Here is a 23,428-nt window from a genome sequence, read left to right on the forward strand (position 1 = left end):
GACCAACGCATCCACCAGCATGAAAGTCAACGGCCATGTGACCTCCTGCCTACTGGACTCCGGGAGCACTGAGAGCTTTGTACATCCAAATACGGTAAGGCGCTGCTCCCTTAAGGTACACCCTACCAATCAAAGTATCTCCCTGGCCTCCGGATCCCATCGTGTAGCGATCCGGGGGTACAGCACGGTCACGCTCACAATCCAAGGCATAGAGTTCCACGGTTTTCGCCTCTACGTCTTCCCTAACCTCTGCGCTGCACTTAATCTTGGCCTGGATTTTCAGTGCAACCTCCAGAGCCTGACCCTTAAATTCGGCGGACCCTTACCACCCCTCACTGTGTGTGGCCTCGCGACCCTAAAATTCGATCCTCCTTCCCTCTTTGCCAATCTAACTCCAGATTGCAAACCCGTCACCACCAGGAGCAGACGGCACAGCACCCAGGATAAGGCCTTCATCAGGTCCGAGGTCCAGCGGTTGCTTCAGGAGGGAGTCATCGAGGCCAGCAACAGCCCCTGGAGAGCTCAAGTGGTAGTGGTCAAGTCTGGGGAGAAAAACCGAATGGTCGTGGTCTACAGCCAGATCATCAACAGGTACACGCAGCTCGACGCGTACCCCCTCCCACGCATATCTAACATGGTTAACGAGATTGTACAGTACCGGGTCTTCTCAACGGTGGACCTGAAATCCGCTTACCACCAGCTCCCCATCCGTAAATCGGACCAGCCATACACCGCCTTCGAGGCAGATGGCTGGCTATATCACTTCCTTAGGGTCCCCTTTGGGGTTTCGGTCTTCCAAAGGGAGATGGACCGAATGGTCAACCGGTACGGCTTGTGGGCCACGTTTCCGTACCTAGACAATGTGACCATCTGCGGTCATGATCAGCAGGACCACGACGCCAACCTCGCTAAATTTCTCCGCATCGCCACTCTCCTCAACCTCACGTATAACAAGGAGAAGTGTGTGTTCCATACAAACCGCTTAGCCATCCTCGGCTACGTTGTCCAGAACGGAGTTCTGGGGCCCGATCCCGACCGCATACGCCCCCTCATGGGGCAGTGGGGGAGGGGAAACTCCAAGACCCTCACACGCTGCCTGGGGTTCTTCTCGTATTACGCTCAGTGGGTCCCAAACTATGCGGACAAGGCCCGCCCACTACTACAGTCCACTCATTTCCCCCTGTCGGCTGAAGGCCAAGAGGCTTTCGCCCGCATCAGAGCTGATACTCCAAAGCTGGAATGCACGCTGTAGACGAAACACTTCCTTTCCAAGTAGAAAGCGATGCATCAGACGTCACCCTTGCCGCCACCCTCAACCAGGCAGGCCCGTGGCATTCCTTTTCCCGCACCCTCCATGCATCCGAAATTCGGCACTCATCCGTCGAAAAGGAGGCCCAGGCTATCGTTGAGGCTGTGCGACATTGGAGGCATTACCTGGCCGGCAGGAGATTTACTCTCCTCACTGACCAACGGTCAGTTGCATTCATGTTCAACACCACACAGTGGGGCAAGATCAAAAATGACAAAATCTTTAGGTGGAGAATCGAGCTCTCCACCTACAACTATGAGATTAAGTACCGCCCTGGCAAATTCAACGAGCCCCCAGACCCCTATTGCGAGGTACATGTGCCAGCGCACAGGTAGACTGACTCCGGGCCCTGCACGACAGCCTTTGTCACCCAGGGGTCACTCGGTTGTACCACTTCATTAAGGCACAAAATTTGCCCTACTCCGTCGAGGAAGTAAGGACGATCACCAAGGACTGCCAGGTCTGTGCAGAGTACAAGCCCCACTTCTACCGGCCGGACCGCACGCACCTGGTGAAGGCCTCCCGCACCTTTGAACGCCTCGGATTTCAAAGGCCCCCTCCCCTCCTCCGACTGACACACTTATTTCCTCAGTGTGATCGATGAATACTCCCGTTTTCCCTTCGCCATCCCATGCCCCGACATGACGTCGCCACCGTCATTAAAGCCCTTAATTCTATCTTCACTCTGTTCGGCTTCCCCGCCTACATCCAGAGTGTCAGGGGATCCTCATTCATGAGTGATGAGCTACGTCAGTTCCTGCTCAGCAGGGGGATCACCTCCAGCAGAACAACGAGCTACAACCCCCGGGGAAACGGACAGGTAGAAACGGAAAATGGGACGGTATGGAGGGCCGTCCAGCTGGCCCTGCGGTCCAGGAATCTCCCGGCCTCCCGCTGGCAAGAGGTCCTCCCTGATGCACTGCATTCCATTCGCTCATTACTGCTACTAGCCGTACACCGCATGAACGTCTTTTTGCTTTCCCCAGGAAGTCCACATCCGGGGTATTTCTCCCAACTTGGCTCACAGCTCCGGGAACCGTGCTTCTCCGTAAACTTGTGCGGCTCCACAAGGCGGATCAGTTGGTGGAAAGGGTGCACCTGCTCCACGCAAACCCACAGTACGCCTACGTGGCGTTCCCTGACGGCTGCCAGGATACAGTCTCCCTCAGAGACCTGGCACCAGCAGGTTCCACTCCCCCACCACCCCCGCCGCCCTCCCCCATCACCCCCCCCCCCCCCCCGAGGACTGTCCGTCCTCCCCCTGCCGACCCCCGTTGAAGAGGATTTTGTCATGCTCCCGCCGTCAACTTCGACCACGACAGACAGCACCAACATCGCCGGCTCCACTTCGGCGATCTCAGAGGACAACCAAGGCGCCGGACCGGCTGAACCTCGACCGGCCCACCGGATGACAAGAGACATTTGGGGTTTTTTTTTACTGTTCTGTAAATATTAAAGATTGGGAATTGTATATAGTTATCAACCACCCCCACCGGACTCAATTTTAACAGGGGATGAATGTGGTAAACCACTGTGTTCTTATATTAAGGGTTGTACGGTAGAACCTGCACTACAGGTTCACCTGGGTCCCTGCATGCTAGCTCCACCCAGGAGGCGGGTTATAAATATGCGTGGCCTCCAGCTCGCAGGCATTTTATCAGCTGCTGTAGGAGGCCTCACATCTGATACTAATAAAGCCTCAATTTGAATTCAACTTCGTCTCCAGCCAAATTGATCGTGTCTCACACTGCAATGACGTTACTGTGAAAATCCCCTAGTCGCCACGCTCCGGCACCTGTTCGGGTTCACGGAGGCAGAATTTAAAATGTCCAATTCACCCAATAAGCACGTCTTTTTGGGACTTGAGAACATGCAGACTCCGCACAGACAGTGACCCAAGTCGGGAATTGAACCTGGGACCCTGAAGCTGCGAAGCAACAGTGCTAAACGTTGTGCTAGCATGCCACCCATTGCAGGATCTCCTACAACTACTTCACTTTTTGCTCTCCCCGCTTAAATGGCCACCTGTACCATGGTGCAGTGGTCGGTTGGCTCATCCTCCCAACAGTCCTTTTCCTCATCCGCACAGGGAGCAAGTACCTCTTGCTCCCTGTGCGGGGCAGCATGGTAGCCTTGTGGATAGCACAATTGCTTCACAGCTCCAGGGTCCAAGGTTCGATTCCAGCTTGGGTCACTGTGCGGAGTCTGCACATCCTCCCCGTGTCTGCGTGGGTTTCCTCCGGGTGCTCCGGCTTCCTCCCCCAGTCCAAAGATGTGCAGGTTAGGTGGATTGGCCATGATAAATTGCCCTTAGTGTTGGGTGGGGTTACTGGGTTATGGGGATAGGGTGGCGCTGTTGACCTTGGATAGGGTGCTCTTTCCAAGAGCCGGTGCAGACTCGATGGGCCGAATGGCCTCCTTCTGCACTGTAAATTCTATGATAATCTATGAAAACCTCGTAAACCTCAAGGTCAAGGGCGGAGGCTCCTCAATTTCTGAATTTGGGATCCCTCTCTCTGTCTCACTCGTAGTCACACCCTGCTGTACCTGACCACTTGGCGAATTGGAGGTACTTCATCTACGGGGTGTGACCACCTCCTGAAACAAAGCGTCCAAGTAACTCTCTCCCCCTCCCGGATGTGCCACAATCTGAAGCTCAGACTCAAGCCCATAAATTCTGAGCCAAAGTTCCTCAAGCACCAAACACTTCCTGCAGATGTAGTCACAGAAGCTCACAATGGGATCCACCAGATCCCACGTCATGCAGCTACAGCACATCGCCTGCCCAGCCATCTCTACTCAAGTTAATTCATTTTGCAGTTTTTTCCCCCCAAAATTTAGCACAGATTCCCTATCAGCCAATCAGGTCAAAGCTTTCATGTGATGTCAGTTTTTTTCAGCTTCAATGGAATCCCCAGTACTCATCTCACTGATGCTCCCTGGAGGCTAGGCTGTGAATCCCCGAAGTAAGTTACTTTATGTGCTCACCTCTCCAATGCTCCACCCACCAAGACTGCTCCCTGGAGACCAGGAATCCCCGAGGCAAGTTACTTTATATATACACACACACCGCTCCGATGCTCTGCCCTCAGCACTTTTTAAAATCTCTGGCTCCTCATGCTCTTTTAAATCTCCGGTTCCTCTCACAGGAGAAAGGCAGAAAGTAGGAAACAATAGAAAGTTAATTTAACATCTGTCATTGGGAAACTGGAATCCTTATTAAGGAAGTAGTAATAGGACATTTGGAAAGTCAAAACAGATCCATCAATCAGCATAGCATGGGTAAATCAGGTTAGACTAATTTGCTGGGGTTCTTCGAAGATGTAACAAGCAATTGGATATTGGGGGTCCAGTAGATAGTGAATCTGGACTTCCAGAAGGCAGTTGATTAAAGGTGTCACATTTGATTAAGGTGCCACACTGGGTAGCACAATGGACTGCTGCCTCAGCTCCAGGGCCCCGGGTTCACTTCCGGCCTTGGGTGACTGAGTGAAGTTTGCAAATTTTTCCGTGATGTGCAAGTCAGGTGGATTGGCCATGCTTAAATTGCCCCTCAAGTGTCCAAGGGGTTAGGTGAAGTTCCTAGGATAGGCAGAGTAGAGGCGTGGATTTAAGTAGAGTGCTATTTCCAAGGGTTGTTGCAGACTCGGTGGGCCAAATTGCCTCCTTCAGCACTGTAAATCCTAAAAGGTTAATGCACAGTGTAGGATCCCATGGGGTTGGGGGTAATATATTAGCTCAGATAGAGGATCGTTGCCCTACAGAAAGAAAGAGTCGGGATAAATGGGTCTTTTTCTGATTGGCAAACTCTTAACGAGCGATGTGCCACAGGGTCTGGTCCTTGGCCCCTAACTATTTACAATCTATATCAATTAGCAGGGATGTACTACAGCCAAATTTGCAGACAACACTAAAATAGGTTGGAAAGCAAGTTGCAATGAGGAAGTAAGAAATTTACAAATGGACATGGATAGGTGAGTGGGCCCACAATTTGGCAGATGGAATGTGTAACGTGGATAAATGCAAGGTTACCAGAGGAATAAAAAGGCAACTTTTTATCTAAATGGAGAGAAACTTCAAAGTCCTTTGGTGCAGAGGGATCTGGGTGTACTCATTCATGAATCACAGAAAGTTTGTATGCAGGTGCAGCAAGTAATAAGACAAATGAAATTTTGACATTCATTGCTAATGAAAGAGTAGAAGGGGCTCGTAAAGCAGTGGGCTAAATAGCTGGCTTGCAATGCAGAACAATGCCAGCAGCGCGGGTTCAATTCCCGTACCGGCCTCCGCGAACAGGCATCGGAATGTGGCGACTAGGGGCTTTTCACAGTAACTTCAATAAGCGATTATTATTATAATTATATAAAAAGTAGGGAAGTGCTGTTGCAACTGCATAGGGCACAGGTGAGACCACATTTGGAGTACTGCACAGGAGTTTTGTTCACCTTGATTGAGGAAGGATATAAATGCATTAGAGGAAATTCAGAGAAGGTTCACTAGATTTGATTCCACGGATGAAGGACTTGTAAAAGAGATTGAACAATTTAGGCCTATACACCCTGGAGTTTAGAAGAATGAAAGATCTAATTGAGGTATAAAAGATGCTAAGAGATTGGCAGGGTACACATGGAGCAGATGTTTCCTTGTTGGACATTCTAGAATGAGAGACCAGAGTTTTAGGCTATTTGAAACAGTAATGAGTAGGAATTGCTTCACTCAAAAGGATTGCGAATCTGTAGAATTCTCTATCCCAGCGTGCAGTGGAAGTCAGAACACTAAACAAATTTGAGGAGACAGGAGGTTTTTAAATTAGTTGAGGGAGGGTTATGGGGGGCAGGCAGAAAAATGGAGGTGAAACTGCGATGTGATCAGCCATGATCGTATTTAATGACGGAGCAGGCTCAAGGGCTGAATTGTCTTCTCCTACTCCCAAGTTCATGTGTTCTCTGTGAATAAGGGTACAAAATTCAAACAGAAAAACACCATGGTTCCTGCTCCTTGTTGCTACTCAATAACTCCTGCAGGAAAGTGAACAGACATGCTGGTGTATGTGCGGAGAACGCCAATAACAGGATCTGATTAGGATACATTAACCTGGTGTTGTAAGACTTCTTACTGATTAGGATACAACATTCCTCGCTACCTCTTCCCAGTCTGGTGGACCATGAAATTTCACACAAGGGCTAACGCTGTCACTAATTGACCACTTGGGTCAGGTAACAGGGCATGGCTGGTAATCATTGGAATGTAACCTGGCAATCAGCAACATTGAGAAAAAACAGGGAAGATAACTGAAAGGAAGAATCACAAACATTTGCATTTCTTGCATATATAATTTTATTATTTAAAAGTATGATGAAAATGATTTCATACGGCTTGAATGAAATGAATAGCATGGAGTCCACCGACATATTTTACAGATTAAGCTAAATGTGTTTTTCTTTTTAAAAAAAATCATAGTACCATTCGGCAAAATTATTGAAGTCTAATATATATTATTTACATATTGAAGGCAAATGGGAGATGTACAGACAAATCAATTCAATACGTAACATTATCTTAACAGTTTTGCAATAAATACCAAATTTCATTTTTTCTATGTACAAACAGGCAAAAAAAATGAATCATACAATGGAGTGAGATTTAACTTATTTACAAATTTCTAGTGCCTTTGAGAAGGAACGGAATTCATTTTTCCACAAACTGAAAAGGGAACAAAAAATAAATTAATGACTTTTAAAGGCAGTATAGCTGCATATTGCTTGGTTCAGATTGTTTATGCAGAGAAACTTCAGGGGGCTGAAGAGAAAATATATTATTAACTTGACTACAGACTCGCCTCCTACTTAAAAAAAGCCCTTCTCCAACTGAATTGAAATGTCAAGTACAATTAGCCCGTCATACAGGGCTCCTCGGTCATTTAAAAAAAAAAAATTTAAATATAAATTTAGAGTGCCCAATTCATTTTTTCCAATTTAAGGGGCAATTTAGCGTGGCCAATCCACCTAGCCTGCACATCTTTGGGTTGTGGGGGCGAAACCCACGCAAACACGGTTCACTGTCATTTTAACATGTGCCAACACATTTAAAGTGGAGGAGAATTTCGTACAAACTCTCAAAAAAACACTGGAATTGAACCAATTGTAATCTCTACTCAACAGCATCTGTTCTTTTCACTTTCAAAAACTTGAGGGGAAGGGGAAAAAAGGGGAAGAGAGACCGTAGACAATAGCAGTTATCTTTCAAATTGACTAGAATTCTAAAGTATTTAACAGACAAAAAGTTTATACATTGGAAAAAAAATTGAATCAATAAATGCTTGCAAAAACACCAAAAGCTCTTTGGAAAATAGATCAATCTATTTTAATTTTATGATTCCTTTCTACTTTGGGTTCTCCATCTTGCAGATCTTACTGCCATTATTCTGCAGCGTCCCTTTTGCTACAAAAATGTTTATAGTTCCTCTGCATATTGACACTGGGCTGAACCACGCATGCTACTTCCTCACAGAATTGCAATAAATTATAAACTGTAAGCTTTAAAAAAAAAAAAATTAGCTTTGTGGAATTTTAAATAATTAAAGGTTTCAAATCCCTAGCTACCTTTACAGAGTTACGACCTTCATGCCAAAAATACAGCCTAAAACACTAAAAGTCTGAATGCAATTCACGCATTTAATTTTTTAAAAATGTTTTCTTACCAAAAGGTACTTTTCAAATCTTAAATATTTTGCAGAGTTCTTGGAGAAAAGCCAAGAATCCGCGATAAAGTGTTTCACTTGACTGAAGCAGTGCTGTCACTAGGATTTTTAGTGATCATCATTTGATAGGCAAAGTTTGCGTTGAAAAACACCCAGGCAATCTAAGTCAGAGCTTTTGTCCCTCTGAACTTGGCTCGTGTGGAAATTGCATTTTTAGGCTGTGGAAAAAACACGAGGACAAAGTACTGGTGGTTACAGGTCTCGTGCTGGTGAAAATATAAAGCATCTTTTAAAGGTAACAAATTAAAAAGTGCATGGCCAAAACTGCAGTTTGCAGCTGGTTTTATGCAATATTGATTTTCTGTAGCATATTGGTACCAAGATGACTAGTGACAATACTGCTCGAGCAAACACAGTTATCATAACAGTGTAATGATCAGAAAGACCAGTGCTACTGAAAGGCTGTATTGCACTTCCATTGTTTCATTATTAAACCACAGTGCTTCTTGCAGTACTGCATGTACAAAAATAAATAAATACAGTACAAAATAAATAAAAACTGCACATGTAATACTTAAGGTACAGTATTACAAAAAGTTACTTATTAACTTCCTGTTATTTAAGACCTTGTCTCAAGTTGGCTTTATCAATGTACTTTGCACCTACAAATTAAAATTTGCTAGGCTCGGCTGTAGTTAAGACTTTGCATAGTAAGTCAGTCAATTTGTGCATTAGCCAGTCAAAGAATCTTTGTATCTTGTAGGAATATATATTTAGAAAACTGCACGTTAGATCTCCGAAAAAGTGCTGGAAATGCAGAGCAGGTCAATCAGTGCAAGACTGAAAAAGTCAGTTTGAAGAAACTCCATTGGAACTCGGGAACGGTTACATTTAAAACTCATATACCGAAAGATCCGTTTGTACATTTCCAGCATTATACATGCTTTTCAAATTCCAATTGTACAATCTGCCTACTGTAAGTAAATATTAATTGGGCTGCAGCCCCTTCTTGTCAAAGAATGCAGAGATTCAATCCCATTAAATCATATGAAAATGTGGATAGAATCTTATAATTATTCTTTACCAGTGATGCGTACATTTATTACATACCCAAGTTCCAGTCATCCATTGCATTGCATCCACTGGACAACGATCAGGAGAAGAGATCAAAGATATTCCCATTGGGAAAGTCAACTAATACAATAAATTTGGTGGGGCGGCACGGTGGCGCAGCGGTTAGTTAGCACTGCTGCCTCACAGCGATGTGGACCCGGGTTCGATCCTGGCCCCAGGTCACTGTCCGTGTGGAGTTTGCACCTTCTCCCAATGTCGGCGTGGGTCTCACCCTCACAATGCAAAGATGTGCAGGGTAGGTGAATTGACCATGCTAAAATTGCCCCTTAATTGGGAGAAAAAAAATTGGGTACTCTTAAAAAAAAAAAAAAATATTTTAAACAACTAAATTTGACACAGCATCAATGCTCTTGTCACTCGCACAAGTGGGTACATACCACTGCATTAGATGCTGCTACATCTACTTTTGTTAAGATGTCCTAAAATTGAAGCTTGGAATCAAATCTCAATTTTTGGTTTCAGAATTCAAACCCAATTATGTCGACAACCTGTGCTGTCACACAGGTCGGAATCTTATCATAGAAAGTTCAAAACCTCGACCACTAAAATTCTCATCCTGGTGCATATTTGCTTCCTGCTTCCCTCTGCGTTTTAACTCCTCTAGCACTACAATCCTCAGAACTTTGCACTCCTCCAGTTCTGGCCCTCATGGCAAGGTGATTTCTTTCACTTTACTACCATCAGCCATCTAAGCCCTAAACTGCAGAATTCTCTACTTAACCCGTCACACCTCGGTCTTATGCTTGATCTCCTTTAAATTGACTTCTTTCACCAAGATATAGATCACCTGTTGTATGGGTCCTTATGTGGCTATCAAGAGTTTTGTCTGTTAGCCCTACTTTGAACCATCTTGGGATCTTTTACTTCGTTAAAGGTGCAACAAAAAATCACGTTGTATCGCTGGACAATCTCAATGTACACTTTCACTGGACAATTCAATTACCACTCTCACTTAGAGAGAGGGCAGATTTCACAGCTTGAAAGATCATTCTCATCCAATTATCAATAATTACTGGACCTAATGCAGATGTGAATTAATGCACGGGTGTGTGTGAATAAGGCTCATTTCTAACAGGTGTCATTATGTAGTATTATGGGCTACCAAAATGACTTAGTGCACAATGTAATATGTGGGTGGCGATGAAGCAGAAATACCAGGAGTATTCCGGGTTCAATGGCCAATTTGGATTGAGTTAGTTGATTTCAGCCAGACTGAAGGTGAAAACTGGGTTGCTCCCATGGGCTTCAACCTGCAGGGATCAGGGTATCCATTCTTAGGGAGAGATCTTGACACCCTCAATAAGGGCGCGTGGCACAAGGGTATGGCAGTAGACTTGGCCACTTTAACAGCTAGCCGGCACTCATTGTATGGGTTCATGTAGTACAGGCATTGGAATGAGGTCATAAAGGTCCAGCAGCAAAGCTTAATTGGTAGAGTGGGCTGTTGCTTTCAGGTTTCAGACGGGGATGGAGTAAAAACAAATACAGCAAATAATACAAGATAGGCGATCAGGGCTGAAGAAAACAAAGGTTATTCTTTGAATAGGATTGGCCACAAAGACGTCAAATTATTGTCCAATTAGCTGCCAGACGTCCATTGATAAGAAGCCAAGCATGCGGAGACTTCTTCCATTCCACTTTTAAGTGTCATCAGTAAGTCATTATTTCTGTCTCGCTCTTCACTAAAGTACCACCGATATTCAGCACGGATGTGTCATTATTACAATGCACTCAGGGTCCAATTATCTTTCTGGTTTAAACAATATATAGCTCTCTCATACAAATCATTATTATTTGATGATCAGGAGTATCGTTCCCACTTCTCCAAGTTGAAGAATCATTTAGCCATTTGTAGCCTCACTGGATCCATGGTTAACACAACTGAGGACTAATTACCGCAGAATGATTCCTCGACTCGGAATTTCAATTAATTCAGCAATCACCCCCCCCACCCCCGGCTAAATACATCTGTCATTTCATAAAAGATATATATCAATTATCTTTGAAAAGAAATAAACAAATTTGGAACCAGTCACTTCAATAATCTGAAGTCAAACCTTCACAGTTTCCATAATGGAGGTCTTGATGGCTTCTTCAAGATGCTGACTGTCTGGGAAAGGTTTAGGGGGCTCTGGGAATGAGTCTGCGGTGATCGGCTCAGCCAGACTAATCAGAGACTCCAAGAAACAGCTGCCTGGGTCAGCAGCCTGGGAGAAACTGGGAAACACAGGGAACTGAAATTGCAGGGTTGGACAATTGTCCATGTTTTCGTAGTCCTTCTGTGAATTGTGAAACGATCCATAGTTGAACTCGGAGAATGATTGGAAAAATTCGAAGGAGTCAGTCGACAGGCTGAGGTCAGTGTAGCTTTTCGTGGCCTGATCCGGACATTGGACTGGGGGGTAGACATGGCCATTGCCCTGTGTCGGAGCTACATCACCCAGGGGGAAACTGCCCTCCTGGTTGGCATTCTCATCCAAGCTGGGCAAATGATTAGTGTAGTACTCAGTGTTGAACTTGAAGCTTTCCATGCCACAGTGCTGGTCACCAGTCTCACAGAAAAAATCTGATGGGTTAAAGTAAGGGAAGCCATCCTGGTTCTCGGCATCATTGCCGCACTCGTTATCAGAATCGTTAAAATGGAGTATACGGGCCAGTCCATCATCGTCAATGTCCGGTGTTTGATGAGACTGCGGTGCATTATCTAAGAAATGGTCATTGCTTCCCTCATCCACCTCCTCACTGTAATTTGACGAACTGGAGTCGGTCATGTCACTGCTACAGCTGTTATCCTCGCTGTCATCGGACTCCTCACTGAAGTGAAAGGCTGGTGTTAAGGAGGCACTTCTGTCTTGGAATGCAGCCTTGTCTGTTGAGTAGCCATAGTGCTGGGAACTTTCCAAGCTTGGCATATCTGACTCTCCATTCTTATTTTCACCATTTGATTGTCTTTTCTCCAAGTCCAACTTCATGATGGTGTGAATGAAGTGTGTCTGCACTCTGGCAGAGTTGAACTCTATCCTCCCCTTTGTGTTACCACAACCGTCCTTTGTACAACCACAGGGAAAAGACATGCGATCCATCTGCACAGTACAAAAATGCACAAAAGGTAAGCTTTTAGGAACATAAGTTGTCCTTTTGTACTCTTGCCTAGCCTAAAGTGCCAACTCAATTACCACAGTAACTTAGTTATCTGGAAATAGTTTTGTTCATCTCTCATTTCCTCATGTCTTCCATGAAGATGGTAAATTAGTTCAGTGGATGTCACACAAATAGATTTCTCTTGTTGCCATTTCGCACCAACAGTGGGCTGAATTGTTGGAGGTGCCGGATTCCATAAGAATATAATTCCCACCCTCCTGGTTCAAACATTAGGGGGTGGGGAGTTGGTTAAGCCCATTTATGGGAACACCAACCACCCGGCAGCCATGTAACAGGCTGGAGGAAGGATTTTCAACTCTCATGAATACATGTCCCACCTCAAAGCTACCAGCCAATCAGTGTTGGACTAGGACTTGGACAATTGTATTGGGGTTGTGCCGGATGACGAGCTACCAGAAGACATGAGGGGCGGGGGTTTGAAAGGCAATGGAGGAAGGGTATCTTGGGGAGGGCTCCAATGGTTTCAGGGGGCATATCAAGTAGGGACTCCATGCCAACACATGGGTCATCCTGCACAGAGAAATCTGCTCATGAGGTCTTCAGTAGGGAATAATTACTTGCTTAAGGGTTTCGATTGATGCACAGGCAGCCACTAAGAGAAGCCATAGTGCAACCTGAAAACAAATAGGAAACACTGTTCACTGGACTCAAGCATCTTCATTTAGGAGGGCATGCAGGGGCACAATGGTTATCACTGCTGCCTCACAGCGCCAGAGGTCCCAAGTTCGATCCTGGCCTTGGATCACTCTCCGTGTGAAGTTTGCACATTCCCCAGTGTTTGCGTGGGTTTCACCCCAACAACCCAAAGAAGTGCATGGTAGGTGGATTGTAAAAAAAATAATTGAGTACTCTAAATTTAAAAAAAGCATCTTCTTCTATTCACTTAGACCATCTATCTTTATTCGTTTGCAGTTTGTGGGACCTTTCAGTATGACATAAGCAATCAATCTTCAAATTACTGTGCAACGGTTTGGACACCATTGATGAGGCATTATAGAGTGTCAGGTCTTTTACAGGGTTTCAATTGTTAGTTTACTTAGGTTCAAATTAATAGGTCATCCTACATTGGCCTCAAGTGACAATAAATCAAAAGAGCCAGTAATAATGAAGTTTCATTTAGAGAAGGTTTTTTTAAAAAAAATAAAAGAGCTGCTGTTTTGAAGGCACATGCAGTGCTCACTAAACACCAGAGCTGTTGATCTTCTACACTTCTATCTCTATATAATTAAACATCTGGAACACAGAGGGATTAGCGTTCAGCTCAATGAAATGTTAGCTGTTGACAAGGCAGGCCATGCATGTTGACAAATCTGAATCAAGAAATTGCATTGTAGACCCTGGCCCCTCCGGCTACTTAATTACTTAACCTACATTTTAATGGTTGGAAGCCAAGCTGCTCCCTTATCCTGCCATACAGGTTTCTCTTTTAATATGAATTTAGAGGATTACTATGAAACCAGTGCTCGTTTTTACAAGCAACAATTCCTCGTAACAACCACAGAATTAAATAGCAGCAGCAAAGCATGTTTAGGCCTTACAGCTGTATGGCTACAAGATTTGGGTGTGCTACCAAGTCTGCTGAGTCAACAGAATGCCTGCATGGAAAGATTGGATGTGGGGAGAAAGAAGAGAGAGAGAGAGAGAGAGAGAGAGAGAGAGAGAGAGAGAGAGAGAGAGAGAGAGAAGAGAGCAATACTGGTCTCTTTTTTGAAGGTGAAATATTGATGGGATTTACCACAATCGAAGGTAATGGTTTGCAGATTTTAAAATAGTTTAAAGACACAATTAAAAATTGTAATGCAGAAAATCCAAAATACCACTTGCCACGCTGGCAAGCGTACAGATCTTGCTGTATAAAATTAAACATTTAATCAGCTGCTCACTCACTTGGCATTTAATTCCAGCCAGATTACAACTGCAAGTCTCTGGTTCACAGAACCCCTTGCAGTCACAGCCACAGTCCTCGCGCGACACTCTGATTGCGTTCAGCTCCCGCTTTTCCTCTCTGTCGATTTTCTTCACCCCAGCTGCTTTCAGCAGGATGTGCCGTTTCTTAGCATGGTGTGGCTGGGGGAAGAAGTTGCTGTCCAGCTCCACCTCGCCGACATCGATGTCGTCATCCGAGATGTCATCCACGGTGAGCCGGTCAGCCTGTTCAGAGTCCACGGTACCATTCTTCGTCAACTATTTGGGGTGGAGGGAAAGAGACGTGTTATTTTTCCTCCCAAATTAAACCCAGTGATCAACAATTTTCCTGCAGCAGTACTCAAAATGTCTCCACGTATTAAATTAACAGCACAAGGAGGCCACCTGGCTCATCATGTCTTGAGAGACAAATACCAAAGAAATCCCATTCCCCCTCCCTGCACTCCCCAAACCTTGATTCATCACTCGGGCACATTGGACAGAAAGGCCCGTCTCCTGTTTGTGCTCATTTGGCTGATCTCATCCAGGAGAAATGGTGCAAAAGAACAACCAGGGCAAGGTGATTTGATACGGAAAGTACTTGGAAATATTTGCAGGCGAATATTGTTACTATCTGCAATGCACTGGCTGGAAGGTTGGGGGATGCAGACACAAAGTAATTTTCAAAAAGAAATTGAAAGAGGTAAGAGCAGGCATGGGAGTGGGATTAATAACTCTTTTGAAGTATGGGTGCAGGCATGGTGGGTCAAAAGGTTCCTACAGCATGGATGATCCATCAATGAATTCGGGCAGCACGGTAGCACAAGTGGATAGCACTGTGGCTTCACAGCGCCAGGGTGCCAGGTTCGATTTTCCAGCTAAATAGCCCCATCAGAATCTGGTGCTTTAAATGAGATCACCTCTCATTCTTCTAAATTCAGGAGACAAGAGGCCCATTCTACTTGATCTCTCCTCAAGTGAACTCTCATCCAGGAATTGAGAATCAACTCTGGATGACTTATCTAGTAACACAACTACCATCCCCAGGCGTCATACCTGCAGCCTTAAAGAATCCAGCTTCTGTTCTTTCAAAAGTTCCTTGATTTTCTCCCAGCGAACGAGCTCCTGCTCTTTGGCAAACTCTGCGAGAGTGTACTGCCTGCATGAGCTGTGCTTGTTGGCCATCCCCAGCGTGCAGCCGCCCTGGCTTGGAACACTAGTGAACCCCTGACACCGTGCAAAATAGAACACGACAACACGGTCGAATTGGACGTTATTCTTTCTCATGCGTTTAGATCTCTTCAGGATGGGCACAGCTGCAAATTCAAGGAGGAAAGAGAAAATAACATTAATAAGCATTTAGCTGTTCATGGTTTTAATTACAAGGGGATATTTTCATTAGGTACATACGGCTTAAAAATAAAACTTTAGCCATAAAAAAAAGTGCCCTAGCGACTTCAGGCCATCTGACAATGCTTTTGAAATAACAATCACTTGTGCAACATAAGGACTTGCAGCAGCCATTTGGCACAAAGTAAACAACGTTAAAATAAATGATCAGATCTTGTATTGCTGGTTGTTGGAGAGATAGGCAGAAATGCAGGGCCAGCTATTCTTTTCAACTGTGCTAAATGATCATTTACGTCAACCCAAATGGACAGATGGGACCCAGGTAAAGACTAACTCCAGCGGTGCAACATTCCTTCAGTACTGCACTGAAGCTTCAGCCTGAATGGTGTGCTGAAATTGATGGAATAGGCCTTGAACCCACAACATTCTGATGAAAAGAGGGTGCCTTTGAGCCATGACTAATGCCAAACTCCCAAGGAAGTGCAAACGTTTTCAGTGGCCTTAGCTATTGAGCTTGCCAATGAACTTGAATTTGGGAGAGTGGAGAGCTATGGCCATGGTGTCTTAATACTACACTTTCAGCTTCATTGTGATCTTCTCTATAGGGTTTTGCGTGAGTGAGCGCTTTTAAAAACTTATTGCACGATGTTCCAGATGAGGGAGAAATGATGGCAAATTCATAATGGGGAAAAAAATGAACAAACCATATTCAAACCAACAGCAAGTGCAAAAATTACAACAAAAACATTTTTCCTTTAAAAAAAAAAAAACGGTGGGTGGGTCAGCATGTGGCGCCGTGGCTAGCACTGGGACTGTGGCGCTGAGGACCCAGGTTCGAATCCCAGCCCTGGGTCACTGTCCGTGTGGAGTTTGCACATTCTCCCCATGTCTGCTTTCAAAGCCAGTGATTTAGCTCTGTGCTAAACAGCCCCCATTCTCCCCATGTCTGCGTGGGTTCCACTCCCACAACCCAAAGATGTGGTTAGGTGGATTGGCCACGCTAAGCTGCCCCTTAATTGGTGAAAATGAATTGGATACTCTAAATTTATTTTTTTAAAACAACAAGAGAAAGGAAACAGCCACTCTAGACATTGGGAGCCTCAGCACATGACTCAATGCTGAGAAAATGCCCAACTGTAATTAGATTTTCTGGCAGCTTTAGTTTCAAGGAACTCAGTTGCTGTCCTTCCCACTGAGGACCAATTTTAGACCTATTTTAAGCAAATTATTAAGATGAAGGCCTGTTATTACAAATGCTTATAGCATGGGTTTTTTAAATAAGTGTAGCAGTAACACAACATAGTACCTGGTGATTTAGAAACCATTGATTCCATCCTTTGAATTTTACCCAGTTCTCACTAGAGGACAGAAGAGGAAGACAACCCTGCTGCTAAGAGTACCACATCCTATTCAAGCTGTCTCTTCGTCCGAGAGGCTAGATTTACACATGCAAGTTTAAGAGCTTCAATCATTAAGGCATCACAGGCCAGCCCTGCCCTCAATCCAATCAGGCTCAGCACCATCGTTGTTGTCCTACTGACCAGGGCTAACTAGGCAGACATTTTACTCATCTTTACTGATGCATGGGCAATAAATTGGTTATTGTATACTGCATTTTGGGGAATAAAAGTTATGTTCTTTCTCAACCAAGTCTTTAAGGCAAGCTTCTACTAATAACTGGAATATAAACACTTCCTGCAGGAAGCAGGGCAACAACCACTGCATCGCTACAGCACCTTTAACCAAGGGAAACATCCAAAAGCACTGCCTAGAAGTATAATCAAGCCAAAAATAATTATATTGGTTTAGGGCAGCATGGTGGCACAGTGGTTAGCTCTGCTGCCTCACAGCATCAGGATCCCGGGTTCGATTCTAACCTCAGGTGGCTATCTGGGTGCAGTTTGCACATTCTCCCAGCAATGACTAGAGCGAGGGTAGGTCCGATCAAGGACAGTAGCAGGAGATTGTGTATTGAGTCTGAAGAGATAGGAGGGGTCTTGAACGAGTACTTTTCTTCTGTATTTACAAATGAGAGGGGCCATATTGTTGGAGAGGACAGTGTGAAACAGACTGGTAAGCTCGAGGAAATACTTGTTAGGAAGGATGATGTGTTGGGCATTTTGAAAAACTTGAGGATAGACAAGTCCCCCGGGCCTGACGGGATATATCCAAGGATTCTATGGGAAGCAAGAGATGAAATTGCAGAGCCGTTGGCAATGATCTTTTCGTCCTCACTGTCAACAGGGGTGGTACCAGGGGATTGGAGAGTGGCGAATGTCGTGCTCCTGTTCAAAAAAGGGACTAGGGATAACCCTGGGAATTACAGGCCAGTTAGTCTTACTTCGGTGGTAGGCCAGGTAATGGAAAGGGTACTGAAGGATAGGATTTCTGAGCATCTGGAAAGACACTGCTTGATTAGGGATAGTCAGCACGGATTTGTGAGGGGTAGGTCTTGCCTTACAAATCTTATTGAATTCTTTGAGGAGGTGACCAAGCATGTGGATGAAGGTAAAGCAGTGGATGTAGTGTACATGGATTTTAGTAAGGCATTTGATAAGGTTCCCCATGGTAGGCTTATGAAGAAAGTAAGGAGGCATGGGATAGTGGGAAATTTGGCCAGTTGGATAACGAACTGGCTAACCGATAGAAGTCAGAAAGTGGTGGAGGATGGCAAATATTCAGCCTGGATCCCAGTTACCAGTGGCGCACCGCAGGGATCAGTTCTGGGTCCTCTGCTATTTGTGATTTTCATTAATGACTTGGATGAGGGAGTTGAAGGGTGGGTCAGTAAATTTGCAGACGATACGAAGATTGGTGGAGTTGTGGATAGTGAGGAGGGCTGTTGTCGGCTGCAAAGAGACATAGATAGGATGCAGAGCTGGGCTGAGAAGTGGCAGATGGAGTTGAACCCTGAAAAGTGTGAGGTTGTCCATTTTGGAAGGACAAATATGAATGCGGAATACAGGGTTAACGGTAGAGTTCTTGGCAATGTGGAGGAGCAGAGAGATCTTGGGGTCTATGTTCACACATCTTTGAAAGTTGCTACTCAAGTGGATAGAGCGGTGAAGGCGGCCTTTGGTGTGCTAGCATTCATTAACAGAGGGATTGAATTTAAGAGCCGTGAGGTGATGATGCAGCTGTACAAAATTTTGGTACGGCCACATTTGGAGTACTGTGTACAGTTCTGTTCGCCTCATTTTAGGAAGGATGTGGAAGCTTTGGAAAAGGTGCAAAGGATGTTGCCTGGAATGGAGAGTAGGTCTTACGAGGAAAGGTTGAGGGTGCTAGGCCTTTTCTCATTAGAACGGAGAAGGATGAGGGGCGACTTGGAGGTTTATAAGATGATCAAGGGAATAGATAAGAGTAGACAGTCCGAGACATTTTCCCCGGGTGGAACAAACCATTACAAGGGGACATAAATTTAAGGTGAATGGTGGAAGATATAGGGGGTATGTCAGAGGTAGGTTCTTTACCCAGAGAGTAGTGGGGGCATGGAATGCACTGCCTGTGGAAGTAGTTGTGTCGGAAACATTAGGGACCTTCAAGCAGCTATTGGATAGGTAAATGGATTACGATAGAATGCTTTGGTGTAGATTAATTTGTTCTTAAGGGCAGCACGGTAGCATTGTGGATAGCACAATTGCTTCATAGCTCCAGGGTCCCAGGTTCGATTCCGGCTTGGGTCACTGTCTGTGCGGAGTCTGCACATCCTCCCAGTGTGCGCGCGGGTTTCCTCCGGGTGCTCCCGTTTCCTCCCACAGTCCAAAGATGTGCAGGTTAGGTGGATTGGCCATGATAAATTGCCCGAGTCCAAAATTGCCCTTAGTGTTGGGTGGGGTTACTGGGTTATGGGGATAGGGTGGAGGTGTCGACCTTGGGTGGGGTGCTCTTTCCAAGAGCCGGTGCAGACTCAAAGGGCCGAATGGCCTCCTTCTGCACTGTAAATTCAATGATAATCTATGATTAATCTAGGACAAAGGTTCGGCACAACATCGTGGGCCGAAGGGCCTGTTGTGCGCTGTATTTTCTATGTTCTATCTGCGTGGGTTTCCTCTGGGTGCTCCGGTTTCCTCTCAGTCCAAAGATGTGCAGGTTAGGTGGATTGGCATTAATTGACCCTTAATGCCCAATGGTCAGGTGGGGTTACAGGGAAAGAGTGGGAGATTGGGCCCAGTTAGGGTTTGCTTTCAAAGGTCGGTACAGACCTGATGGGCCAAAAGGCCTCCTTCTGCACTGTAGGATTCTATGATAGCTTTCAAGGAGGTCTTAAAGGGGGGGGGGGGCAGTGCCAGTCAGTGAGAGAGAGTGAGCTAGAGATGTGAGGACATCTATGCGTATTTCCATTTTTCAGTACAAACTATTACCAAAGCCCTTAGTTTTCATGGGTAGCATCTGCTGGAGGATTCAGAGCCTGCATATCAAGAATGGAGTTCTTTCTCCTCCAATTACTGTCTGACAAATTTGTTCATGGGATGTGGGCGTCGCTGGCTAGGCTGGCATTTATTGCCCATGCCTAACTGTCCTTGTTCAGAGGCCATTTAAGAGTCAGCCACATTGCTGTGGGTCTGCTGTCATGTCGGCCAGACCAGGAAGGCTGGCAGATTTCAGGACAATCAACCAACAATGTTTTAATGGGACTTTTAATTCCAGATCATCAAATTCAAATTTCACCACCTGCTGGGCTGGGATTGAAACCCAGGTTCTAGAGCACTACCCCGGGTCTCTGGATTACTAGTCCAGTGATATAACTACATCACCATCTCCCGTACTATAAATTAAATATTCTTGGTTGGTTGGCTTATTGGGCAGTGTTGCTACAAAACAGATTTTTGTAAGGAAAACGAAAAGAGGTCATTAATAAGTCACTAATAAATGCAATATGAATTTAAGAGAAGTCTCAGTGGTTAGAATGTGGAATTCATTACAAGAAAAATGAAACAACTCTCTGATGCATTTAAAAGGAAAGCTCGGAGATAGTAAGGAAAAGGAGGATTTATTGATAGGCTTAGATTAAGAATGGTGTGGGAAGGGGGTGGGGAGAAGAGGAAATAAACACTACCATTTTGGGCTGAATGGTCAGTTTCTGCTTGATTATGCTATTTAGATGGACATTTCCATTTTTAATCTAGAATGCCTTATATCACAAGGTGTGGCAGTGCGTCCATTCACTTGCAAACCCGCTATAGCCTTTTCAGGAGCCCGGTTTAATTTAATTTCAATCAGGCCCTTACTTACCGGCTGTTGGGATTCCCTGCTTAAATCCCACCCATGATGTTACCCAGAGGATGTATTTATGGTGAGGACACCAAACACCTTGTTGTTCTAATCAAGCTCTTTAACTGTGAATAGGCTGTGTGTGTGTGTGTGTGTGTGTGTGTGTGTGTGTGTGAGTGAGAGATGTTGAGTACTTACGGGTAAATGGTGTTGAAGGGAAAGCTGCACGGCTTCTGGCTGCCCATGTTTCACCACACGAGCTGTCATCATCAGAGTCCCAGTTGGAGGACAAAGAGCACGATGAAGCGGCAGAGGAAGATGACGAAGAGGAGGAAGAGGATGATGACGGAGAAGATGAGTAACAGGGGTCATCTTCTACTTCTTCAAACTTTCGTTTCAGAATTCCACTCATGGCAAAATGCGGTTTGGTCACAGTTCTGTTTAAAATCAGCACAAAGGGGAAAAAAGACAATGAAGAGTTTGTCTACCTCATGCCATACACCTTACAGCTGCGCTCATTGAATGTTTCAGCAAGACTTGAATTTAAACTAATGATCCTGGCATATCTTCTACTCCAATTCATTTCAATACATTGCAAACCTCAAAGTAGATTTAATTTCATCTCGACAACCAAATCGTCGAGGAATGTCTTTACATTCAGAGATGTTTTAAAAATCCACAGAAAATGATCAGACGAAGCTACATTGATGCATGGCAAAAATCATTTTTAAAAACAGAAAGGGGAGGGAGAGACAGGTTCTGTGTTCTGTCTGCAGAGCTGGTTTCCTTGTTCAAGAGCGGGGATGGTGGGTGGCGCAGTGGTTAGCACTGCTGCCTCACGGCACCGAGGACCCCGGGTCACTGTCCCGGTGGAGTTTGCACATTCTCCCAGTGTCTACGTAGGTCTCACCCCACAACCCAAAGATGTGCAAAGTAGGTGGATTGGCCACGCTAAACTGCCCCTTAATGGGAAAAATTAGAAAAGAGCGGGGATGGTTAGGTGACTGGATTAGTATTCAAAGTTCTGGACTAATTTGAAGAACATCAGTTCAAATCCCACCCATAGTAGTTTGAGAACTTTATAAAGTACCCGAATATATCAAGCTGACACGGACTATAAAGCTGTTGAATTGTTTATTTCTTTACTAATGCCCTTTTGAAGAAAACATGTTTTCTATACACTGTCTGACCTACATGCAATTTCAGATCCACATCAATCTTACCAGCCCTAATAAACCATTTATTTGTATCAAATCACGACAATGCAAAATGGCTCACCATCACCCTCTGAGGGAAACAATAGTTGTATTTGCCAGATGGGTTCACATCGAAAACAAAATGAAAATAAAAGAATGGGGCAAGTAGAGCCATGTGGTGGATGGGGTACTCCACGATTGTATATGGAATTAAAACAGTAAGCTTCACAGCCTACAGGTTTATCTTGAAGGTTAATAATGGTACTAAAGCCAGCAGCAATATTCTTCATGCGGTGTGATTATTTTTTTTTTAAAAAACAAATGCCTTCTTTTCAGCAAGAACTTTTATTAATTTGCACGAAACAAGGAAAATTCTCAAAAGCAGATTTTCTGTCAGGTGTCAAAATTAAAGAAAAGTCCACTAGATCTTTCCTGATGGATCAGATCAGTGCAGTGTTTGGAGGAAATATCGGCACTATACAAACAATGCTAGTCGGCGCCAGGTTAAACTCATGGTCCATCAGCAAGCCTCAGATCAATGCAGCAGTAAAGTGGAAAGTGCATGGTTTTGGTTAAGAGAGGGGTTTGGATATAACAGCTCCTCACTCAAAAAAGGTTTTCTCCAGCTAAGGGTTGTTGAGCCGAACTCCAGCCACGCCGGAGATCAACTAATGGATGAGAATTGTGATCTACACTATCAGGACAAAGTAGTAATAAGTTTGCATTTTTGCAGCACCTTTCCCGACCCCAGGACATCTCAAATTGCTTTCGAGTTAAAGAAGCGCAGCCACTCTTTTACAACCAGCAAAGGCAGTTGGCAATTTGTGCATATCAAAGTCCAACAACAAGCAATGAGGTAAATGATTATCTGTATTAGTAATACTGTTCAAGGGTTAAGTATTGGCCAGGACAATGGGGTACTCCACTGGGATGCGTCTCTACCAGAGAGGGTAGATGGTTTAACCGCATCCTACGGGCTGCATATCTAGCAGTGTAGAACAGTAGCAGTGCGAAGAGTCAGACAACATTATGATTTGCCAACCAGAGGTGAGCATTCTACCACTAAGCTGCAGCCAACACATTACAGCCATATTGGATGTCACTAAAACCTCTCAGTAAAATCCCAGACCGAGTGTCCCAGTTTGTCAGCATACACCACTTAATTACAACACTGGCTTCCGAATGACGGAGAATGTAAATGGCCCCCAATTAATAAGAAGAACATTCAAGAGGTTTCTTTTAAGGAATAGCAACAAAATCACTACCCAAACTGCAATCTGGATTTCCCTGCTAACTGCCGAGTTGAGGAAAGGAATCACCCCAGGTCGCATTAAGTCAAATGGATCAGAAGATTTCATGGTCAAATTCTGATCTGTATTGAGTTAGTTGACCACATTGTGGGGAAGACAGCAGCAACTGGGTAGGGAACAAGTGGTCTCGCATTCCTGAATGGAGAGA

The 23,428-nt window shown here is 44.9% G+C and overlaps 1 protein-coding gene across 1 annotated transcript in view; it reads right to left on the bottom strand.

Annotated features, from left to right (window-relative positions):
- Positions 1–6,628: 6,628 nt before the first annotated feature.
- The window catches only part of csrnp1b (cysteine-serine-rich nuclear protein 1b), a 32,361-nt gene continuing 15,561 nt past the window's right edge, over positions 6,629–23,428 (bottom strand). Inside the window, exons 2-5 of the mRNA XM_072468201.1 lie at positions 20,973–21,211; positions 15,267–15,526; positions 14,193–14,489; positions 6,629–12,226 (exon numbers count right to left, since the gene is read on the bottom strand). Coding sequence (XP_072324302.1) covers positions 11,195–12,226; positions 14,193–14,489; positions 15,267–15,526; positions 20,973–21,186 — 1,803 coding nt within the window. The 5' untranslated portion in view covers positions 21,187–21,211 and the 3' untranslated portion in view covers positions 6,629–11,194. The remainder of the gene's footprint in view (positions 12,227–14,192; positions 14,490–15,266; positions 15,527–20,972; positions 21,212–23,428) is intronic.

This window comes from Scyliorhinus torazame, chromosome 11 (assembly GCF_047496885.1).
Source record: "Scyliorhinus torazame isolate Kashiwa2021f chromosome 11, sScyTor2.1, whole genome shotgun sequence".
NCBI lineage: Eukaryota > Metazoa > Chordata > Chondrichthyes > Carcharhiniformes > Scyliorhinidae > Scyliorhinus > Scyliorhinus torazame.